General features: G+C 55.9%; 1 protein-coding gene across 3 annotated transcripts; it reads right to left on the bottom strand.

Moving 5' to 3' along the window:
- Positions 1 to 670: 670 nt before the first annotated feature.
- On the bottom strand, positions 671 to 19,212 carry ZNF335 (zinc finger protein 335). 3 transcript variants are annotated; one of them, XM_036825088.1, is made up of 28 exons: positions 19,075 to 19,212; positions 18,154 to 18,404; positions 16,568 to 16,808; positions 15,781 to 15,858; positions 15,227 to 15,532; positions 15,008 to 15,139; positions 13,982 to 14,128; positions 12,404 to 12,656; positions 12,134 to 12,311; positions 11,366 to 11,478; positions 10,451 to 10,469; positions 10,200 to 10,316; positions 10,045 to 10,121; positions 9,802 to 9,962; positions 8,841 to 9,073; positions 7,840 to 7,933; positions 7,620 to 7,714; positions 4,868 to 5,127; positions 3,809 to 3,920; positions 3,352 to 3,726; positions 2,425 to 2,567; positions 2,193 to 2,344; positions 1,967 to 2,070; positions 1,796 to 1,873; positions 1,497 to 1,580; positions 1,343 to 1,408; positions 1,179 to 1,260; positions 671 to 1,086 (listed from the first exon to the last, which is right to left on the bottom strand). In XM_036825088.1, exons 2-28 carry the CDS (start codon positions 18,352 to 18,354, stop codon positions 959 to 961), a joined length of 4,029 nt encoding a protein of 1,342 aa, XP_036680983.1. In that variant the 5' UTR covers positions 18,355 to 18,404; positions 19,075 to 19,212; the 3' UTR covers positions 671 to 958. The 3 variants fall into 3 exon arrangements, with proteins under 3 accessions (XP_036680983.1, XP_036680984.1, XP_036680985.1); XM_036825089.1 differs by lacking the exon at positions 19,075 to 19,212 and adding an exon at positions 18,568 to 19,041; XM_036825090.1 differs by lacking the exon at positions 19,075 to 19,212 and having other exon boundaries at positions 15,008 to 15,136; positions 18,154 to 19,041.
- Positions 19,213 to 22,674: the final 3,462 nt, after the last annotated feature.

Below are 22,674 nucleotides of genomic sequence, written 5' to 3'. Positions count from 1 at the left end.
CACCTTCTGACGAGCCCTGGGCCTTCACACCCAACGCAGGGCTCCGGTATCTTAACTAACTTCTCATCCTGTCGTCCCCACAACTGGGTCCCTGGTGGCCTCCGCCTACGCCCAGGAGGTCTGAAGGGTCCAGAGCCCTGCATCGATAATCTGCAAGCCCCAAACTCCCACAGCTGGTATCAGCTTCACTGATCCCTCTGGGGAGCAGAGGGCAGGTAGCTGTGTCCAGGCAGAAACCTAGATGCCTACTGGCCCTGGAGCCACCACAGTGAGTGGGCAGCCAGGTATGTTTTACAGTTAAGGGTCAGGAGGAAGAGCAGGTCAGAGGCACCTGGTCTGGGGGTGTGGCCTCTGTGCAGGCACCTGGCTGTGCTCTGAGGACCTCTAGGCAAGGAGCCAGTGCTCCCCTGAGGCCGGGGAGGAAGCAGGGTCTGAAGGTGCTCAGTGGGGCTTTCACCAGCTTAGCCATCTCTCCCAGTATCAGGCCTCTGCCCCGAGGGTCTGCCCTACTGGGCCACTGTACTTACAGAGGCAGGCCAAGATGCACTGCGGGGCTGGGCAGTTTCCACCTCATTTCCACCCTGGGGGCTGTAGTGGGCTCCTCCTCCTTCCTAAATCCTTGCCTGGTTCTGGCTGTAGCAGCACACGGACAAAGTGAGCTGACCAAGGCTGGACTCTGGTCCCTTTATTGAGACTGAGGGCCCAGTGGGTCCATCCAAACAAAAATAAATTTCTCTCCCAAAGCCTGCCTGCAGGCTGGGGCCCCCAGCATGTCCTGGCTGGGGCCCACGGCTGTCCCCTAACCCCAGCAGCACAGGTCTGGCTCCCCAGGAGCGACAGGACGCTGGCTGCTCAGCACCTGGAGAGCCTAGGTGGAGCAGCGAGGGAGTCCCAGTGGGCCCCCCACCCCGAGCAGGGCTGGCCCCAAGATCCGTGGTCTTCGTGGGGGCCCTGGGGCTCAGTCATCGGTCAGGGTGATGACGTCGTACTCGATGCCCTGATGTTGCAGCTGTTGGATGTGTTCAGGCACTGCCTCCTCCGTGCCGAATAGGCCTTGGGCTTGGGCCATGGCAGCATCGGCCACCGCTGCCAGGGGAGGGGAAAGGATGGTGAGCCTGAGGCCCAGGAACTAGGCCTGGGCCCCAGGCCCCCAAGACCCTCAGGGTCCAGCCCCATACCTGTGACAGCTGAGTGTGCTGCAGCCTCAAGCTGGGCCTGTGTGACAAGCTGCTGGCCTGGGGACACCGGCACATACTGGATCTGGAGGAGAGAGGCAATGAGATGTAGCCTTAACAGGACCCCTACCCATGGCCCTGCTCCACCTGGTCCCCAAGGGCCCTACCTGGGACTCCTGAAGGAACGGCGCCCCTTGTTCATACTGGATGTGTGTGATCTGGCCCTCCTGTACCTGGAGAGAGGAAGCCAATCCAGTTATTCTCAAAGAAGGATGTACACTCCTCTTCTCACTCCTCACTCGCGTCCCAGGCCTGGCCTACCTGGATGTGATGGCCCTCTGGGACCACGACGTATTCCTGGGGGAGCAGGTGCTGGACTCCGTCCTGGGAGATGATGTACTGTACCTGAGGAAGGGGGGAGAAGAGGCAGGTGCTGCGGCCCCGCTCCCCGGGAGCTCAGCGAGGAAGGCAGAGTAGGGGGGTCAGGGACACCCCATCAGCAATGGCAGCTGGAGGAGCTGTTTGGAAAGCACTGTTCCCCCAACCCCCTCCTGGGAATGGGGCCTGGGGGTGGGGGGGGAGGGCGGGCACTCCGGGCTGGGGTGGCGACAGCAGCTCACCTGGTTGTCAGCCGTCACCAGGTGCTGGACCATCTGGCCGTCTGCTGTAGTGACCTCTTGGATGTAGGTGGCTTCCTCCTGTCAGGGCCAGGCCAGCTCTAGCTTCAGATTTCTGTGTGCCCTCACCCCTGCCCATGACCTGCCAGCAGGGCCCCCAGCCCAGGCTCTCACCTGATTGGTCACTGTCTGTTCCTGGGCCACAATGATGTGTTCCTGGCCCAGTGCCTGCTGTAGCCGCTCTGGGCCCAGGACCCCGTGACTGGACTGGAGCGCAGCTGGGCAGAGAGGGGTGGACGCTCGCTCAGGGGCTCCAGGGGAACCTGAGACACCCCGGCCCCACCCTGGCCCAAGGGTGCCCTCTGGGGCAGCGGCTCAGGGGGCCCCAGGCGCCACTCACTGTGCAGCGTGGCCAGCGTCTCGTCACTGTTCAGGATGATGGTCTGGGTGGGGGTCTGGGCCGGGGCCCGCGCGGTCGGGGTCGCCGCCTTCCTCCCATCGGGACTGTGCAGCCGCTGGATGTGGAACTTGAGGTGCCCGTTCCGGTTGAAGCTGAGGGCGAAGGAAGGCGGCTCAGGGGCGGCCCCACCACGCGTGCCCGGCAGCGCCTGCCCGCCTGCGCCCGGCCTCACCGCTGCCCGCAGAGGTGGCACTCGAAGGGCTTCTCGTTGGTGTGGGTCAGCATGTGGCGCCGCAGATCCTTCTTGTTCTTGGAAGCGAAGCTGCACTGGTTGCACTGGTGGGGCCGCAGGCTTGAGTGCTGCGCCATGTGGGCCTGCAGATGGGGCGGAGTCAGGGCACCGGCTGGGTCAGGACAGGTGGCTCCCCACGGACAGGGGAGCCAGGGACCCCGACCTCAGGCGCGGTGGATCTGGGAGGAGCTGGGTGAGAAGTACGAGCCAGACCAAGGTCTGGCACTGCTGGGTGTTGAAGGGAAGAGCCACGGGCTCCATCGTGAGGCCGCTCCAAAAGCCCTGTCCCTGTTGACACTCAGTTCACCCCTGTGAAATGTACAGGCTCAAAGAGGGGCCTCTGAAGGTCGCCCCCAGCTCTGACACTCTGGGTTCTTGGCCCCGCTCCCCTCACTGAGCCGCTGTGAGGATTCAGCACACGCTCGGATCTGAGAACCGATGATTTTCGGGTGAACAGACGGAGTCCCCGGAACCTGGCCTGCTCCACACCGACCCCCACACCTCCCTGGGACCCTGTGCCCTCAGTGTTCTGGACAACTCGAATTTCCCCAGCTGCCTCATGCCACCGCCCCTCTGCTCCTGCAGGCCCAGCTCAGCCATCACCTCTGGGATGTCCCCCCAGCACCCCAAGTCCACGTGACTCGTTCCCCATCTGTGCTCTGCCGTGCACACTTAGTTCACACCGGGGACACTGTCAGGTGTTAGTCACCGCCTGGTGTGCCTGCCCGCCAGACTGAGCCCCCCGAGAGCTGGGGCCTTGCTGAGTCATCTCTGACCCCAGCGGGGAGCGGAGGGCCTGGCCTGGGGGGGTGCTCAGTCCAGGCTTGTTACACAAACGGGTGCCAGCAGAGGGACGGGGGCACCTACCCGGACCTCGGGCCACTGGCGAGCGCTGAAGGGGCAGTCGGGGCACTTGAAGGCACTAGGCCCAGCGTGGGCCCGTTTGTGACTTTCCATCTCAGCTCGGCCGGGGAAGGCCTCGGCGCAGATCTTGCAGGAAAACTTCTTTGACGACGCGGTGGCTGCAGATGGTGGCGAGGGGGGCACTACCAGGCCCAGGGCTTTGCTGGCAGCAGGAGGTGGGGAGGCAGAGCCCTGGGGGTCCCCCACTCGGCGGGTCCTGGCTGGAGACGGGGGCTCAGGGCCGTCTCTGGGCGGCCCCCCACACTGCAGCAAGGGCCACTTGGCTCCAGAGGCCAGGGCATCCGGGCTTGGGAAGGAGATGGAGCCATCTGCAGTCAGCTGTGGACAGGCAGGGGAGCGTGAGGTGCGGAGGGAGGGAGGAAGAAATGGGAAGAGTAGAGGTGACTACCCCCAGCCTCACCTCGATGTGGTGCAGCTGGGTCCCGTCGGCGGCCATGATGAAGTGGGTGCCAGCTTCTTTCAAGGTGTCACTCACAACCACGGCCTGGGCTGCCTCCCCGGGGGGCTCCTCGCTGTGGGCAGAGGAGGGGGTGGTGAGGCAGCGTTCCAGGAGAAGATGGGAGGGCCACAGGAGTCCCTTCCCCAAGAAAGGCATCAACTGAGTGACTGCCACCGCAGGTTGACCCCTGGCTCCTCCCTTTACCAGCCGAACCTCCGCTGCCTCTTGCGTAAATGGCGACCAAGCGTGCAGAGATCGTCCTTCTCAGAAGTGGTCATCCCTGCCCCCTCGATGGGCATGCTGGGGGGTGGCGAGGTGAAGGGCTCCAGGGGTCAAGCCCAAGTCTGACCAGGTGGGGCAGGAGGAGAGGGCGAGTGGGGAGGCAGGACTGCAAGGACCCACGGGCCAAGGGTAAAGGGCAGATGCTGAGAGACTGGGCTGCCCAGGCGCCGGCCCAGGGATCCTGACTCCCATCCCAGCTGAACAATCCGGTACTTGAATTCAGGGCTTCCTCAGACTGCCCAGGGGTTCAACGAACATGCGAAACGTAAACATTTCTGCCCCAAACGTGCTCAGTGTAGAGAAAGCCAAGTGCAGCTGCAGGGCCTCCAATGTCGCTAAGGAGCCTGAGCTCGTTCCTAAGGTCAGAACTGGAAACCACCTCAGGGACCATCCCGTACAAGGAGGACGTGGGCTTTGGAACCACAGAGATCAGGGTCAGATCTACAGCCTGTCTGACCTTAGGCGAGTTACTTCACCTCCCTCCTCATTTGTAAAGAGAGGGAAACATGCATCTCGTGGGAATGGTTTAGGTGAGTTCACGAATGTCAAGTTCCTGGCACAACTTAAGTGGCTCTTGACCTCCTGAAGGGACACGACACCCCTACAGCCCAATTGTTTTACGTGTATTAGGAGTTTTACCTCCTGCCAGCTAGGCTTGGGTGGGCGGGGTCCTCATTTGACTCCCCCCAGCACACCTATAAATGGCTGGGGGGGGCTCTCGCAGGCAGCAGGTCTCACCTGTAAGGTGTGCCAGGAGCCGATGTGCCCTCCTCCATGGTGGGTGCCGTGATGACGCTGTAGCCAGCCCCGCCAAACGGCCCAGGCGCCAGGGTGATCTGATGTAGGTCCGGGGCGCCTAGCTGGCTCTCGGCGGCCGCGCTGCCCCCTGGCTCTGCCATGTGGAGGGCTACCACTTGGGGAGTGGCACCTGCTGGGGAGGGCTGCCCACCAGAGGACGCGAACCCTGCTTCCACGTCCTCTGACTTCACCACGGCCACCTGCAACGGCACCAGCGGGCATTACGAGCGGGGTCTGTGGCAAAGGAGCTGGCGTTCATGGCCCTTTTCTATCTCAGGGCCTCAAAGCTCACCCACGGTCTGGCGGGACCCAGTGCCACCACCACGCATTCACACGAGCCCAACTGTGTGTTCCTGGCAACTGGAAAGAGAGTTAACAAGAACAGGCTAGAGCGTTACCGCCCCCCAAGGGCACTGGGCAACGTCTGGAGACATTTTTGGTTGCCACAATTGGTTGGCACCTAGGGGGCAGAAGCCAGAGATGCTGCCAAATATCCCCGACGAGCAGGACAGGCCCCCCAGCAAGGGATTATCCGGCCCGAAGTGCCAAGGGTGAGAAGTCCTGAGGTAGAGGAACAAGTGGCAGACCATTTAAGAAAAAAATGCAACAGTCAGAGCTCTACCTCACATCCTACTCCAAAGCCTGCTTCAAATGTTTTCAAGATTGAAACGTAACAAATAAAACTCGAGATATATTAAAAGAAAATATGGATATTCCTATAATCCTTGGGGTGGGAAGATTTTCCTAATCATGACAGAGTATGTTAAAACCTACAAAAAAATAAACCATAAAATGAGATCAGAAAACAAAGAAGCTGGGGGGGTGGGGGGAGATGGTATTTAATAATTCACGTAAGAGATAAAAAGTGGAGTTCCCACACATACAAACAGCCCTTGCAAAGTTATAAGAAAGAGACTAATAATTTAATGGAAAAATAGATACAGGACACAAACATACGTCAGAGAAGAAATAAAATGGTCTATGAACATACAGAAAGAAACTCGATCCCTTTTGTGATCACAAAATTATAAATTAAGACCCTGACATATACTTCCATCACATGGAAGAGATTTATAAAGACTGATGCCCAGCGCTGGCGAGGCTGTGAGGAAGCACGCTCTAGTGGTGGTCATGTAACTGACATAGCTTTTTATGAGGCGTCACGCCTTGGGACCCACTGATTCTATTTACTTCTAGGAGGCTTTTTTTTCCCCAAGTAAAAAACATGTTTATGAGCACCCGAAAATCTATGTGCACTGAAGCAATGCCTTGAGTTAATGACAAGGAAGCCACCCACGCGTAAAGGACTGACGAAATAAGCTTCAGAACATCCCTAGGACGGAATGACGTGGAGACGTCAGGAAGGAGTGGACGCGTGTGTGTGGCCAGGCCGTGCCTCACACGCTGCAGAGGGAAGAAAAAGCTAGGCTGCCCGTGAGCGCGGATGGCGTGATCCCATTTTTTAAGGATCAAGAGGTCTCTGTGTTAGTGAGCACGTGGACAAAACTGCAGAAACGCTTATTAACCTGTTAACAGTGGAATCGGGGGGGGGGGGGGAGGAACCTTAAGGACTTTCACCTTCTGAAGAGAACAATTCTTAATGCTCATTTTGGGTTTCACAAGCATATGTTTTTGTAATCAGAAAAACCAACCAACCAAAATGGATGATACTGGCACGAGAACGGCAGACAGAGCAATAGAACAGAACTTGTCTAGAAACAGACTCCTGTACCCAGGGAAATCCAGTGCACGATAAAGGGGATGTTTTGAACCACTGGGGAAAACGAGAGGATTCGATTTATTGCACTGGACAACTTTTGGGAAAAAAATAAACTTAGTCCCCTACCTTTCTGCACACACCAAAAGTGAATTCCAGGTGGAGTAAAAATTTAAGTGTAAAAAATGAAACCCTAAGAAGAAAATACAAACGAATGTTTATATAATCTTGAGGTGAAGAGGCCTTTCTAAGGATGATACCACAGGCAAAAACTATAAAAGCCTGACACGCTGAACTATCTAAAAATGTAAAACTTCTATACACCCCCCCCCAAATGCCACAAACTAAACCCTCTGAAGATTCTAGGTCCAACAGCAGGCTCCCCTCCACAGAGCTCTGTCCCCCAGCAGCATGTTACTGTTCCAAGTTGTTGGAATTCATCATCTCAAACACACAGTCTCCATCTTTTCAAGAGGCTGGGAGACAGGAGGTGCTAACAAACCTCTCTCCGCCTTAGAGAAGCCTGGAGAGGTGCGGGGGAGGGGGAGGGAGAAGTAAAGATGATGAACCTGGGGGAGGATGTGCTAGGCTTAAGGTGCAAGGAACATGTGAGAGGTCGGAGCTCAAGAAAGCCTTGGGAGCCTCTGGGCTGTGGGAGGTGGCATGGAATGAGGGTGCTAGGCTAGATGGGAAGCTAGTTCACACTCATGGGCACGGGCGGTGCTTACTGCTCAGCATGGCGGAGACCGCTGGTGACTCCGGAGAGCGGAGTGGGAGAGCCTCTGCCCTCCCAGGGCCTCCCTGGCACAGCGGTCCCCCTCCTCTGCGTCTGCCCACTGGGTTTCAGTGGATCTGTCTCCCACTGACTGGGAGCTCCCTGAAGGCAGGGCACGTCTGCTCCATCGCTAGCCTCCGCTCTCAGTGTCCAGCGCAGACCTGGCACCAAGGGTAAAGCCGGGCCGGGGAGGAGCTCACCTGCAGAGCCGCGCTGCCCAGCTCCCGCTGAGTGCTCATGTTCAGCAGCAGGTCCAAGGCTGTCTGTGTGGCCATGGCCGTCGACTCCTCAGCTCCTGGGTCGGGTGGGACCTGAGCCTTAGAAATGGCTGGAAAACTGGCACCCAACACCCTCCTCCCCAGCTTCCGGCCCCCACCGGCACGAGCCCTGCCCCTGCTCCCACCGCCCCTCAGAACTCACCTTGCTGGTAGATGATGGTGGCACCAGCCAGGGTGTCAGAACAGAGCAGCGGGGGGGTCTCGGGTGACTGGAGAGGTGCTGCCTCTGGGGGGATCTGCGGGGTGGGAATATGGCCAAATGTGACAGGGGGCAGCTCAGATTCAAGTGCATTCACCAAGCACCTCCTATGTGCCAGACACTTTACAGCTATTGGCTTGTTTCATCTTCACACTCTTCAAGATATTTTCAAGATATTTACCAGCTCCATGCAACAGATGAACTGACTAAGGTTAAGGATCCCACAGCTAGTAAGTAGCAGAACTGAGACTAGAACACAAGACTATCTGACTCCAGAGCCTCTGTGTTCTACCAGCACATTGTGGTGGTCCATCTTTTGGGGAGGGGAGGGGGCAGGCAACATACTCAGCTACAAGACTATATTTCTCAGCCTCCCTTGCGGCTGGGTAAAGTGTGGCCATGTGGCTAAGCAGGAGCTTCTGGTAAAGTTCACGAGGAAGGTAAGATGGATAGATGGCGGGCATCATTTTTGCTCTTCCCCCATCCCTTCCTCCTGCTTCTTGCCTGGGATGTGGCTAGGAAGGCTGGAGCTCCTGCAGCTATATGGGACCATAAGTCAATCACAAAGATGGGAGTCACATGCCTAGGACGGCTGGGAAAAAGTATTGAGAAAGCTTGGTTCCTGATGACTGATCGAGGAGTTGCCACATCAGCCCTGGGTTGCTGACCTTTGGACTTCTTTTACATGAAGAGAATAATAAACTATCACCATAGTCAAGATACTGATATTTCCACGCTCTATTACTAGCACTGGAAAGCCACCCCTACTCTGAGCTTAGGGGTGACGTATCTGTGACCTCAGCTGCTCTGCACCACAATCCAGAGAGGCAGGGGTCATTTCGCTGTACTCAGTGTGCAAGTGAGGATGCTAGGGCTGGGAGAGGCAGCGTCACACTGGCATCGCAGCCAACGCTCCTACCCCCCCGTCTGCTGCCTGAGCTTACCTCAGGAGGTCCTGGGGAGCGGGGCGGAGGTCCAGGGGCTGCGCCATGCTGCTGCTTCAGCTCCTCAATCTGCTGCAGAGAGAAGAAGGGGCGACGGCGGGAAGGGGGCTCCTCAGGGTGGCGCCGCCCCCACTCCTCAAAGCTGCTTGCATGTCGGCACCGTACGTGCAGGCGGAGGTTCTTCTTGTGTCGCGTGCTGAAGTGGCAGTACTCACAGGCAAAGGGCTTGGCCCCTGCAGGTACATGTGTAGGGATGCTTGGGCTTGCCCACCCCCTCTAGGAAGCCTTCTGTGACCCCAAGATCGTCTCCAACTGATTCACTCCCTGCGCTGTGTTCCCAAGCTCAGGGAAACCCACGCTCTGTGCATGTTGGTGTGCCAGGACAGGAACGAGCCAGGTCTCCCTCTGCGCTAACAGCCTTCCTCCGAGTGCCCATTTTCAAGGTCAGGTGACCACATACTTCTCTTATGACTCATCTCCCGAAGTGTCCCCCCCCCAACCCCGCTCTCTCTCTTCTTCCCTAGTGTGTCTGCCAGAGGGCTAGGCACCGAGGAGGAGAAAGAACCAACTTTTGTTGTCCATCTTCTGTGGGCCAAGATGTGATGCTGCTTTAGCGGCTTCCTCTGTCGAGGGCAGGGCCTATGTAAGACCTCTCTCAAGCCCCAGCGCCCAGAACAGACAGGGCTCAGGGAACAAATGGAACTCACTTTTATAACAACCCCATGGTTGGTACTTCTGATTCTCTCCTTTCACAACTAAGAATGGCTCAGAGAGAGCCAGCAACTGGCCCTGGGCCACACAGAGAAGAGCTGGCTGAGTTGGAACCTCAGCTGAGGTGAGAGTGACAGTCCCAGGGGGGATTCCCTGCAGTAGGAGGGCTGGGGCTGCCGAGGGGGATGAAGAGGACAGAGCTGAGCCTCCGACAGGGGGCCACGGTGTGTTGGGGGGTGGCTGGCCTGACCTGTGTGCTTGACGGCCACGTGGGACAGCAGGAAGTCCTCTCGGAAGGTGCGGTAGGGGCAAAAGCTGCACTTGAAGGGCTTGTCGCTGACGTGGGAAAGCTGGTGGTTCAGCAGCGCCTTCTTGTCCTCACAAACGAACTCGCAGAACTCGCACTTGAACCTGGAGGTGGTCGGAGCGGGGAGAGCTCAGCGACAGGGCGCGGTGGGGCACCGCAGCCCCAGGGGCCTCGTCGGGGATGTACCTGCGGTTGGCGACGGCCTGGATGTGCGTGAGCAGGTGCATCTTGAAGGTGTAGCGCTTCTTAAAGGACTTTCCACACTGTGCGGGGTGGCGAGGCGGGTCAGACGAGGGAGTCCCCAGGCGGGCCCCCTGCCCCCAGCCCCCAGCCCCACCCACCTTGTCACACATGTGGGGCTTCTCGGTGCTGTGCGTCTTCATGTGTTGCGTGAGTCTCTTCTGCATGGGGTAGACACGGCCACACACAGGGCAGGGGAAGGAGCTCAGCTTCGGGGTCTGGGAAGGGACAGAAGGGGCCGGGCGGAGAGAAAAGGGGAGGAGAGAGGGTGAGACCGTGCCTCCCCCCCACCCCACAATGCCCCAGCCACCCTCAAGCAGGCTCCCTTCCCGGCCTGGGGCCCCAGACTCACCGGGTCTGGCCTCTTCTTCCTGGGGGAGAAAGGCACAGGAGTCAGACCATCTTGTCCCCAAGCCCACCCCAGACCCTCTCCCACTGACCAGACCCAGCCTCAGCCCCGACTGTCCTCAGCCCTGACTGTCCTCAGCCCCGACCCAAGCCCCTTTCCCTTAGAACAGTATTCCCCCAACTGGAGTTCGCTGGGGAAGATGCCAAGAGGTGTGCTGTAAATAAAGTTTCAAAGTCAACTAACTTTAGGAACAGTGCATTCTCTCTCTCTCTCTGTCACAAAATGCATTTGCATTTTAAAGGCTCTGAGAAGTCCTGCAGGGAAAAGAGCTGTTGAACCAGGTTTTCGACCTGGTGTCCCTAATCTTACGTGGACATAGAACTCCCCCTCCCTTTTTATTTTTTTTTAAAGAAACACCTAAAAGCGGGAATTCCCTGGCTGTCCAGTGGTTAGGACTCAGCGCTTCCACTGCCGGGGCCCGGGGTTCAATCTCTGGTCAGGGAACTAAGATCCTGCAAGCCACACAGTGATAATTCAGTGAACAATCACTAGGCCCTTGAGGATTTTTGTTTTTCCACCCACTTGTCCTACATCTGCCCTATCAGTGCCGTGAGAGATGGAGTATGGACGTGGAGCCTGGAAGACCTTCAGATCATTTTCTGAGACCCTTTAGGTACACAATTTCCTTTAATCACCTCAATAATGACTGTCCCCAATTTACAAAGCTCGAAGCAGGAGAGACCGAATAAGGGACCTCTAGACCCTGACACTGCCCTGTTCTGAGCCAAGTGATCTGGGATGAATCGCCCTGCCTTTCCCACATCTGTACGGTGCTGCGAAGCAGGCTGGCCCCGAGCAGGGGCTAGTAAGGGGGAATCCGTGGTCACCCTGGGCCTCCACTTCCCCACCCCCACTGACCGGTCCCGGCTATGCACGGCTGCGTGCCGGATGACGTCCTTCCGGTAAACACTGGTGTAGCTGCATTCGTCACACTTGTAGGGCTTACTGCCCATGTGGTTAAACATGTGCTCCTGGGAGAGAGGCAGAAAGACAGGGGGCTGGGGTACAGCCTCCCTTCCTGCCCACCCGCCCTGTGCCTACAGCCGTAGAGTTGCCCCCTCCCCACTGCACCCCGGAACAACCCCCGCTCCCCACCCCTACTGCAGGGGTCCAGAGAACAACTTCTAGGTCCGGGTCTGAGGGAGGAAGCGCTGCGCGCAGAAAGCACAGGGGCTCTGGCCATCTGTGCCCGAGCCACCCCTGACCTCCACCCGCGGCCAGCTCTGCCTCACGTTGGCCAAGCCAAGCTGCAGTTTCCTGCGTCAGTAAAATGGGGCTCTCAACACCTATGACCTTGTCGGGCTACGTGAGATCATAAAAAGGAACCCCTTTCTTGAGACACGTTACCGCCACCTGCTGGGAGACTTTCTAACACACTGAATTCGATTAAAGCAGTTGCACTGCCATCTGCCAGGTGCGGTGGTAGTGAAGCAAGTCTAAGTCGATGTCATGCCACTATGCAGCGTGAGGCCTACCACAGTGTGCCCTCGGCCCAGACGCGCACCCTGACACGGGGCAGGAGGGTGACCGCGGGTGCCCGTGACCTCCACTCCCCCTCGGGGCCTTCTCCCATCCAGCGTCCCTTCTCCCCCTGCCCTCCCGCGCCTCCGCTTCCCTCGGCCGCACCTTGAGCGAGGACCAGCGGCGGGAGCGGTAGCTGCACTGCAGGCACTTGAAGAGCTGGGGGTTGCCAGCCTCGTGGGAGTTGACGTGGAAGCGCAGGTCCTCGTGGGACAGGAAGCGGGAACCGCAGATGCGGCACAAGAAGGGCCGCAGGAGGGGTTTGGGCGACTTGTAATAGTACCTGCCAGGAGGGTGTTGGGGAGAGGTCTGGCTGGGCCAGGGGCCTGGCCACTTCCCCCTGCCCCCAGTCCTCATCTCTGCTCGCCGCCGTACTTGCGGTATTTCTTGCCGAGGAAGCGCCTGGAGGGTCGCCCACGGCGGCGGGGCGGGGCTTCGGGCTCGTCCTGGCAGGACGGTGCTGCGTTCTCCACATCTGACTGGCTCACGCCAGGTTCCACGGGGGGCCGATTGGCCTTGCCCAGGGCCACCAGGCGTCCCGGGCCTGAGGAGCTGGGTGCCTCGGGGTCTTGTGGCTCCGCAGGGCTCTGTCCAGTCTGGGAACTGACCAGAGGCTCTCCTTCCACACCTGCCATGGACACACCAGGACAGATGTGGACAGCTGTGCCAGAGGCCAGCCAAAATATCCTCCCCCCCCCACACTGTCACAGACCACTGATGGGCCTGTCAGGTCACGGGACAGACGCAGGCAGCCCATGGTTAGAGGGCAGCGTGGACATATGCCCCCTCCTGCAGCTGACGGGCTGTTAGCACAGCACGACTTAAATGGGACAGTCTGGAGCAGCACTGGGAGAGCTGGGACCTCGCGGTCAGGAGACCTGCAGGTAGGCTAAGCTCTGTCATCGACTTGCTGTGTGTTCTCAGGCAAAGCCACTCCCCTCTCTGAGTCTCATTTTCCCCATCTGTCAAATGGATATAATTGTTGCTCTAGCAACCTCATGGGAATGTTCTAAGGTCTGGGGAGCAACAGCAACACTTAAACACTGGTTTTCCCAACGGAGGCTGGGTAGTTGGAGGGCAGACGGGAGGAAGGGAAGAGACATCACCGCACACACTTGCAAAGCCTCTGACGTCTGAACATCCGAATGCGTTACCTATTCAAAAACACTAACAGCATTTCAATGTAATGCTTAAAAAATTCAAAATTATATGCTACAGGCAACGCGGGTAACATTTTGTTTCTTAATGGGGTGCCAGGTTATTCAGGTGTGTTCACCTTGTGAAAATTCACTGAGCTGTGAATTCACTAAGCTGATTCACTTAGCATACACGTGCTTTTCCACACATACACCTCAGTAAAAAGTTATTTGAAAAAGAAGACTAAAAAATACAACACCCACAACCGCATGTACAAAAACAGCTACCGTGTATTTTTTCCGTGTCTATTTAAGCCTTAAAAAACAATCCTAAGAGGCAGGTGCTATCACCTCCATTCATAATCAGGGAACGGGAGATTCAAGAGGCAAAGTAACACGCTCCAGGGCACACAGCTGGTAGGTGGCAGAGATGGCATTCATGCCCACGGCGGGTCTTTCCTGTCCCCGGCTTGTAGTGCTCCAAGTCCGTGTTCCTCCAACATAGTCTCAGACCTCAGACTTATTCTCATTTTAGTAATAATTCTTAAAACTTACCTTATTAGTTCAGTTATAAATACTCAAACTTCCGTGCTGTGACAACTTACCACCGAAAAGCCTTTTCAGAAAGCTGCTATATCCTAACTCTCAAGCTTGGTATGGGAGAGTTTTCCCCTTTACGAGGAGGCCTGCAGGTCACCCCGGTGGGTCTGAGACGTGCTGCTCTGCAAGCACGTCTCCAAGGGCTCCATGGAAGCAAGCGGGGAACGAGGCCACCCCTGGGCCCCACCGCACAGCCCCTCCCACAAGTAAGTCTCACCGTCCAGGAGATCCGAGGTCTCCAGGCGAGGCAGCTTCCGGGGCCGGCCAGGTCTCCTGCGGGGTCTCGGTGTACTGGGAGTGGGGCGCTGGGGCCGTAGCTGCCGCCCCCGGGGCTCATCCTCAGCAGGGTTATAGTCGCTGTCCTCTGTGGGGACAAGAAGAGAAGAGGGGCATCAGCCTTGACCTTTCAGCCCTGACCCCTTGCCAGCGTCCCTGGAAAGAGGCCCACTTCCCTTTCCCTGCCTGCTCCTCCCTTCAAACCCACCAGTGATGCCTCCTCCGGGAAGCCCTCCTGACGTCCCCCTGGCTAACTGTGAGCGCCACTCTCTGGCCCCTGCAGTCCTTTCTCTGTACCTTCCCTAACACCTACCACTAGCTCAGACGGCACCTTTACGTGAATCAGAAAAAAACACTCCTTCCTCAACACACTTTACGGCCATTGTTAGAAAACAGTTGTCTAGTCACTCCAGTATACAAAGTAGGACTATGCTATCCACTGAGGGAGCCACTAGCTCCCTGACTAGCCATATGTGGCTACTGAGCAGTTGAAATATGCCTAGTCTAAATGAAGCCATAATTAAGTATAAAATACACATCAGATTTCCAACAATTAGTATGAAAAAAAACCGTAAAACTTACTAATAACTTTTCATAATCATTGCATATTGAAATGATAATACTTTAGACATAATGTGTAAATAAAATATATGACTGAACTTAAATTCATCTTTTTCTTTTTACTTTTAATATGACAACAAAAAACACACATGGTTTCCATTCTATTTCTGCTAGACAAATGTGAACGTGACCCTCTTAGACACAGTACTATTTTTCAGCGCATGGCCCGTACAGCTGCACACAAAGCTCCTGGTCCCAGAGCTCCAACTCCTCTATCTTACGCTGGAGGCACTCGTGGCTGCGTGTGCGCCAGTTCCTCTTCCCTGGCCCTCCCGACAGGCCACAGGGAGCTCGGTATTTGCAGATGTGGGTGTGGGTGACAGGCCCGAGAGCCACGGTGGCCTACCTTCCAGGTCATCGATGGCGCCGGCGTCTATGATGTCATCATCGTCTTCCTCCTCTGGGCCCTCTTCCTCCTGGGTCCTGGCGGAGGTGCCCCACTTCCGCAGACGTCCCTTTTTTCCGGCGGCGGCGGCTGCTGGTGGTACAACAAGCTTGCCGCGTCTGACTCTTGGCACCCCAGCCCCACCTGTGCAGGCGGCCAGGCAGGCCACCGTCAACGCACCTGGGCGGAAGTGCCGCTCCCGCATGTGGCGCAACAGTGTGGCCTTGGCGCTGCTCCGGTACTGGCACATCTTGCACTTGAACTGCTGCACCACCACCACCTCCATCATGGCCTCCAGGCTCTGCAGGTCCGGCTCCTCGGCGCCAGAACCCAGGCGTGGCTGCGCTGGGGAGCTGGGCCCACGCTGCACCTCCTCAGGTGGCTCCAGGCACGCGGATGTGGATGTGGGGCCGTCGGCTAGAGCCTCGATGGCTGCCAGGCTGTGGGCCAGGGTGGAACTGGACATCGGTGATACCATGGGGGCCCCTGGGAAGGGGAGGGCATCAGAGGGAAGGAAGTGGAGGGGGAGGCCGGCCACAAACTACAGCTGCCCTTCCCAGGGAGGCCCAGGGATCCTAGAACCCCACTCCCCACCAGAGTAACAGTGGAGGAACTGAGAGGCCCAAGGCAGTGGAGAAGCTGCCAAGATCACATAGTGAGTCTATGGCAGAGCCTCCCTGTCCTACTCCCCCGCCCACGGCAGGGTTCCCTGGGTCTGGCGCCTGGATTCTTACCATCGTCTGGTCCCTGCAGGATCAGGTACCGTGTGGTCTCGGAACCACTCCCCTCAGCACTGGTCACGGTGATGCAGCCTGGGCAGAGATGTGAGAAGGGGATGCACAGCTGATAAGGACAACTGTCACTGCCCACACTCATTCTGACTCACCCGTGCGACTGAGTCCGCTGCCCCATTGCCCACTTCCCGTCCAGGGCAGGGCTGTTGAGAGGTCTGCTGTGTGTGACATGCTAGCCCAGTAGCCAGTCCACAGCTGCCCACCTTTAACCATTAAAGGAGGACTGGCTTTTCAGGCCATCCCAGGGCTTTTCCAGGTGCTACAACCTTTACACGGATCATTAATAATAGAAAGTAGTTTGGTAAATCATGAGCACCCGCTCTGGAGTCACTGTCTGAGCTCATGCCCCAACACTTGCTGATGACAGCGGGTACGTTAGTTTACATCCTCTGTGCCTTGGCTTTCTCATCCAGACTGTGAGAACAATAACAGCATCTACCTTTTGGGGTTACCAAGAGAATTAATGAACTACTGCAGGTAAAGTATTTACAAAAGACTCCGGTACAAAGTTAGGTATCACTGTTTCTATATTTATTGAGTGCTTTCATATGCCAGGAACTATACCGTACTATCTCATTAAATCCCCACATCGTTTACCACTATGAGACGGGGTTACTGTTTCCATGTTACAAACTCAGACTGGTAAGGTTATCTGCCTGAGTCTGCACAGCTGGTTCTGCAGGGAAACCCTTATGGGGCAACTCTTGCCCCCTGTGGCCTGACTCACTCTGGATGAGGTCGGGCCCGATGGTGGACTCGATGATCTTGTCAATGGCCGAGCCCAGGTCTGAGGAAGAAGCCGTGCAGTCGGACACCAGCATGTTGGGGTCTGGGAGTGCGCTGGAGTGCACCAGGGCTGGGGGGCCACCTGTCACCCCTGCCACTGGCCCGTGGGAAACAGAAGATGAATCAGGGAGGTAGCCATGGGGCAGGGGGTCTGTGCTGGAGCTGCTCTCGGATACCTCCTCCTGTGGGATAGGAAACAGGCAAAGGGGGAGTTTAGGAGCCAGTAATGGGGCAGGGCAGGCTGCCCCCCACCCTGGCCCAAGGACGTGGTGGGTGGAGCCACCCACGCCCTCACCCTCATTGAGGACCAGTGAGAGAAACCCTCTAGTCACAGACACCCCCAAGAACAAGCGCCAGGGTCCCTGGCTCCGGCCAGGTACAAGGCCCCACGTTTCCCACACCTCACACAACAGCCAGGTGAGGTTACTCTCGTCAGGCTTTCAAATAAGCTGTTCCCTCTGCCTGAAACGCTTCCTAGCATCACACCGTGGCTAACTCCTACTCAGCCTTCTCACTGCCATTCAGCTGGCACCTCTCCTGGGAAGCTGACCCTGACCCCCAAAGCCAAGTTAGGACCTCTCCATCCTCAGTGCTATAGTCGCCTGTGTCCTGCCATCGCATTATGGTTCACTCTGCAATTTTACATCTGCCAGGTCAGACTCCATAAGGGCCAGGACCACATCTCTCTTGTCTCCTGCTGTATCCCCTGGGTCCAGCACAAGCTGGGCACATGCTAAGTCCATCTCTGCTGAATTAATAAAACCCCTGGACCCCAAAGTGGGGGCTACTGTTGTGCACCTCTATAATGTGATGTCCTGAAAATGATCACTATCTTGCAGACAATGACAACGGTAATGGCTGATACTTATTGGTTGCTTAACATGTGCTGAGCCCTGTGTTAATTGCTTTGCATATATTAATTCATTTAGTTCTCAAAAAAAAAAAAAAAAACCTATTGAGGCAAGTATATTTATTACGCCCACTCTACAGATGAGAAAACTAACAGCTAAAAGTTTGGGTAGCTTATCTAAGATCACAGAGCCAGGAGGTGGCAGAGCCAGGAGACTATTTTACAAAGCGTTTCCAAGAAAATGTCTGGTGGTTGCTCACAACAGAGCACCCTCAGGAGTAGGTATTTCTGCTCCGTTTTAAAGATGGAAGACAGAGGTTCAAAGAGGTGTCCCAGTGAATCAGTGGTACAGCCAAGACTTGAACCAGGTCACCTGCATCCCAAAGAGTGAGGACAGTGGGTAGTGCAGTGGGTCAGCCCACAGCCTAGATTTGAATCCTGGCGCTGTGTCTCAGTTTGCTCCTCTGTAAGATGTGGAAAACAGTGGTATGTGCCTTACAAGGTATGAGACTTAAATGAGAAAATCCACGCTAAGGGCCTGGCATGGTGCCCGACTCACAGTAAACCATAAACAAATATTAGCTATAAGCAAGCCTTGCTGGCTTCTTCCCCTTGGCCGCCAGGCCCTGCTGCCTGCGGTCCCTGCCACCACCCACGCCGGCCAGCAATGTCCATACCAGAGAGCTGGTGCCGCGGTCCGAACTCTGCCCCACGCCAGAGTCGTCGGCCTCGGCTGGCCCCGGAGCGGCCGCGGCGTCGCTGCTGTCGGCCGACACGGCTTCCGAGGTGCCCACACCCAAACCGCTCTCAGAGGGCTCCTCGGGCCGGCCAGGACCAGGGGCCGCGTCGCTACTGCTCTCCACCTCGTTCTCCTCCATCGGCTCGGGGGGCGGCCTGACAGGGGGGCCCAGGGTCCGGGGCCTTTACTCTGCGAGAAGAGGTGACGGGGGCTGGAACAGGTGGGCTTCATCCCGGGTCCCCGCGGCGCACCCAGCTGCACCCATATGCCCATTTCGCAGATGCAAACACTGACTCGCCGACGGGGCGGGGCTCTCTAGTGTATTGCGAGGGGAGCTTCGGGAAAACAGTACCAGGAAGCCTTGCCTCCCAGTCTCGGGTCCTTCCCCCATCCCCGGAGGGTGGTCCGTGGCGGGTAATCTTGACCCTTTGCTCCTCCCCTCCATGATTCCCGCAGAGTGGTTCACTCTACGGGCCCCGTCCGGGCTCAGTGGTTCAGCTCTTCGGTCCCCCGAGTCCCCCCGGGTGCAGAGGCTGTGGTACAGCCCGCAAGCCCCCTGGTTCAGCGGCTCGCTCCCCCCTCCCCTGGTTCCCGTGCGGAGGGGGCTGACAGCGACGGTCCCGGGGCCTGGAGACTCGGGGCTGTCCCCGGCGCTGCCTGAGCTCCAGGCCCGACGCCATCTTGTGGCGGCTCCGGGTTTCCGCTCAGGCAAGTGCGAGAGCGACTAAAGGGCCTGGGACCCCGGGGCCCTGTTCGGACAGCCCCGCCGGCCCGGGACCTCGCCGCCGGGTATCCCCGCAGTGTGGCTCCACTTCACGGCAGGGTGCAGTGTGGCGACCTGACTCCACCCGTCGCTCACCTGCTGCTTTCGTAGCCGCGTTCCTCTCCGACTCCGGCATCGACGAAGTCGCCATCCTCTTTCCCCCGCTGCGGAGGGACCCATCGGCCTTCCGTAGGCCGGGACTACTTCCTACGCCGGCCCGGAGAAAGACAGGCTTCCAGTGTGCCGGAAGGTGGCCCCGAGGTCTCAAAACCATACTAGAGTTCTCAGAGAATATAGGATTTTACATGTCTCCTAGTATGGGTGACGGAGTCCTCTATGGGTTGGGAGCTACTTTCTCTCCGGCGGAGGAATACATAGGAGTGGCTACGTGACGTCACTGCTGGGTCCCTTCCCTGGGCCGCAGGGCTGGGCGCGGCTCAGGCTGGCCCCACGTCCGGGGGCGAGGCTCCCAGTGGCCTGACCACGCCCTTCCCGGAACAGCTCAGAAAAGCGTGAGACTGGGATGTTTTGGCTCGGTGGAAGAGGAGTAAATGTTATCGGTCTTTTCGCCTGGCTTTCAGCCGATTATTTTACGCTCTCATCGAACCCAATCAAATCCTTCCCGATTAGGTTTGACGTGTCCTGGGAAGAGGGGAGCATATAATCCTTGTTTTACCGATGGGGAAACTGAGCCCCCGAGATGGGAAGTGGCTGGTCCAACGTCACATCTAGTAAAGGGACTTGGAATGCAAGCCCCGATGGCTGGAGTTGGGGAAATGGAGAAGAGTCAGTGCAGGGCCCTTACTGAGCTCTGTACACGTATTTGTTACATAATAGAGCTGGGAAGTCAAGGCATTCTCCATAGCCTTCCTCTGCTCAGTGTAAATGTATTTAAAGGTCTGCAGCCTTTCAGAAAGGTATGACCGTCCTTCTGATGCCCGAAATGCCACTTTTGGCAACACCCTCTGCTTAAGCCTTTTTAGCATTTTGCGCAGGAACCTGGCGCCCCGGTTTGTCCTGAAGTCTCTGCGTTGCATAAGTTGTTTTCGTGGATTGAAAAATACAAATTTGGGGGGGGGGGGTGGGGAGGGCGGGGAGAATCTAAAAAAAATCCTGCAAAGAAAACCTATTTAAGAAGATAGGGTGCTTTGAGCTGTTATGATTTGTTGTACCTGAGTATGAGGGGGTTTCCCTTCTCCTTTCCTAGGAGCAGGTTTTGTTAGGGGGAATAGAGCATGAGGTCTCTGGATTGGCTATGCCTCCTCGTTCCCCCTCACCCCCATTAAGCAGGACCAGGCCGCCGAGCAGCCCTGGAAAGCTGGGTGAACAAGGGCATGACAGCAGGTTGGTTTTGTACCCACCAGGCAGTTTTCCAACGTGAACTTGATTCCTCAGCCCTACAGAGCCACCTCCAACCCCCATTCCATGGGAGTAGGATGTATCCTGCCTCCAAACAAGTCACCTCCCTCAAGGATGTCAGGGTACTCAGGAGTAGCTGCACACCACCCAATCCCATCCCCAGCCCAACTAAGGCTTAATCCTAACCTTGGCCTTTGCCACCACCTTTGCACAAGATTGCAAAATATCATGATACAGAAGGTAATAGCCTCGTCATGGAGCTCAAGACCAGAGAGGGAAAGCTCATGGCCCAAGGTCATGACTCCTTGAAACAATATATCAGAATTCTTCCATTACAAAGAGAAGGAAGCCAGCCTGGTTTTCTGACTGCCAATCAAGGGTTCTTCCCACCAGAACATGCCGTGTGTAGTTCTGGCCTCAGCTTTGATGGGGAGATTTCTAGAAGCAGTGAAGGGGCTCTGGGTCAGAAGGACGTTCAAGTAAACCATTAAGAGAAATGCTGAGGAGAGGAGCCAAGAGGAAAAGAAGAGGGAAGGCATTTTCCATGAGCACCTACCACAGGTACCACGTGCCAGGCACTGCACATGTGCTTTGCTGCATCAGGGAAAGCAAAGGGGTTGCTTAAGGAATCAGGGGTTGTTATAGTCTTCCAATGTAGGGAGGAGGAAGCTGAAACTCAGAGAGGGGAAGTGACTTGTCCAAGGTCACACAGCCTAAAGAATAGAGCTGGCATATGGAGGCAGGTCTCTGATTCTAAAGCCTCAAGCAATTTAGGTACCATGTGAAGTATGCATAGTAATCATAATACTTAAGATATTCTGTGCCAGAAATAGAGATACAGATGTAGAGAACAAATGTATAGACACCAAGGTGGGAAAGTGGCGGGGAGGGTGGGGGTGGGGGTGGTGGTGGGATGAATCGGGAGATTGGGATTGACATGTATGCACTAATATGTATAAAATGGATAACTAATAAGAACCTGCTGTATAAAAAATAAGTAAAATTCAAAAATTCAAAAAAAAAAAAGGATATTCTGTGCCTGTGACTGTACTAGGCACTTTACCTACATTATTTTATCCTCACAACTACTCTATGAGGTAGTTGCCATTATTATTTCCATTTTAAATATGAGAAAACAGGCATAGGATCGTAACCGAATCTAAGTAAGGGTGGAGCTGGGATTGAAAATCAGGCAATCTGGCTCTAACCTCTGCACTTTTTTTTTTTTTTTTTGCAGCACCGAGCAGCTTATGGGATCTCAGTTCCCCAGTTAGGGGATCCAACCTGGGGCCCAGAAGTGACAGTGCTGAGTCCTATCTACTGGACCACCAGGGAATTCCCATAACCTCCACACTTTCTGATTGCTGTACTATTTCTGTAGTATTTCTCATGTAGTTATAATAATACTACCTGATTCATATATATATATATATATTTGGGGCTTTTTGTGTTTTTTTGGTTTTTTTGGTTTTTGTGGCCTCACCACATAGCTTGCAAGATCTTAGATCCCTGACCAGGGATTGAACCCATGCCCCCTGCAGTGGAAGCGTGGAGTCCTAACCACTGGACCGCCAGGGAATTCCCTACCTGGTTCTTAGTTGATCCTTTAACTCTCTTTTCCTGAGCCAGGCAGTTTGGTTACTATTTTTTCCCGTTTTACAGATGAAGAAACAAGCCCAGAGAGAGAAAATTACTTGCTTAAAAGCACACAGCAAGTTTCCTGGTTCTAATGGAAAGGGCTGGGATTCTAGGCCAGATCTCCTGCAGCAAATAATAATCATACTAGCAAATGCTTACTGAGCACTTACCAAGTACCAGGTGCTTCATATGCATTTTTAAACGGTATTCATCACAACAACCAGAGATCCTAGGTACTCTCAATAGTCCCAGGTTAACAGATGAGGAAACGGAGGCTCAGGAGCAGTGAAATGACTAGTCCAAGGTCATGCGCTTGATGGTCAGTAGAGCTGGGATTGAAACCCTCGTTTCCTGACTCCCGGCCCAGTCCAGTGCTCCTTCCACTGTGCTAGGTGCCCCAGGAGGGCAGCAGAGCTCAGAGCAGGCAGTCAGCAGGTGGGTGCTCTGGGGCGCATCTCTACCTTCTCTTTCCGTGTCACTGCCATCTATGGGTTTAGCTAAACCTGTTCTTAAAAGACCTATTTATAGCTTAACACTGTACCACCACTCGGGATAATGAGTGCCTTAAGTTGACTCCCCATGGTGTAAATTAAGTCTTCGTTTTATTCGTCCTAAATCTTTCTCTTTCAGGATTGGAGGGAGAAAGGGGAAGTGGGTAAAGGCCCTAGGACCAGAACGCTTAGATTCAGAAAACAGGCT

The sequence above is a fragment of the Balaenoptera musculus genome, chromosome 15, assembly GCF_009873245.2.
Source record: "Balaenoptera musculus isolate JJ_BM4_2016_0621 chromosome 15, mBalMus1.pri.v3, whole genome shotgun sequence".
Taxonomy (NCBI): domain Eukaryota; kingdom Metazoa; phylum Chordata; class Mammalia; order Artiodactyla; family Balaenopteridae; genus Balaenoptera; species Balaenoptera musculus.
The sequence above is the reverse complement of the archived record's forward strand: the minus strand, read 5'-3'. Positions and strand labels throughout refer to the sequence as shown.

Bases quoted from the DNA above. Each gene is read 5' to 3' on its own strand.
- ZNF335 (XM_036825088.1), bottom strand. From the start codon at position 18,354: ATGGAGGAGAACGAGGTGGAGAGCAGTAGCGACGCGGCCCCTGGTCCT. The intron at 9,963-10,044 runs GTACATCCCCGA...GACCACCTCCAG, and splicing joins CAGGCCGTCGCCAACCGCAG to GTTCAAGTGCGAGTTCTGCG. The intron at 2,345-2,424 runs GTGAGGCCGGGC...CTTCGCCCTCAG, and splicing joins TGCCACCTCTGCGGGCAGCG to CTTCAACCGGAACGGGCACC.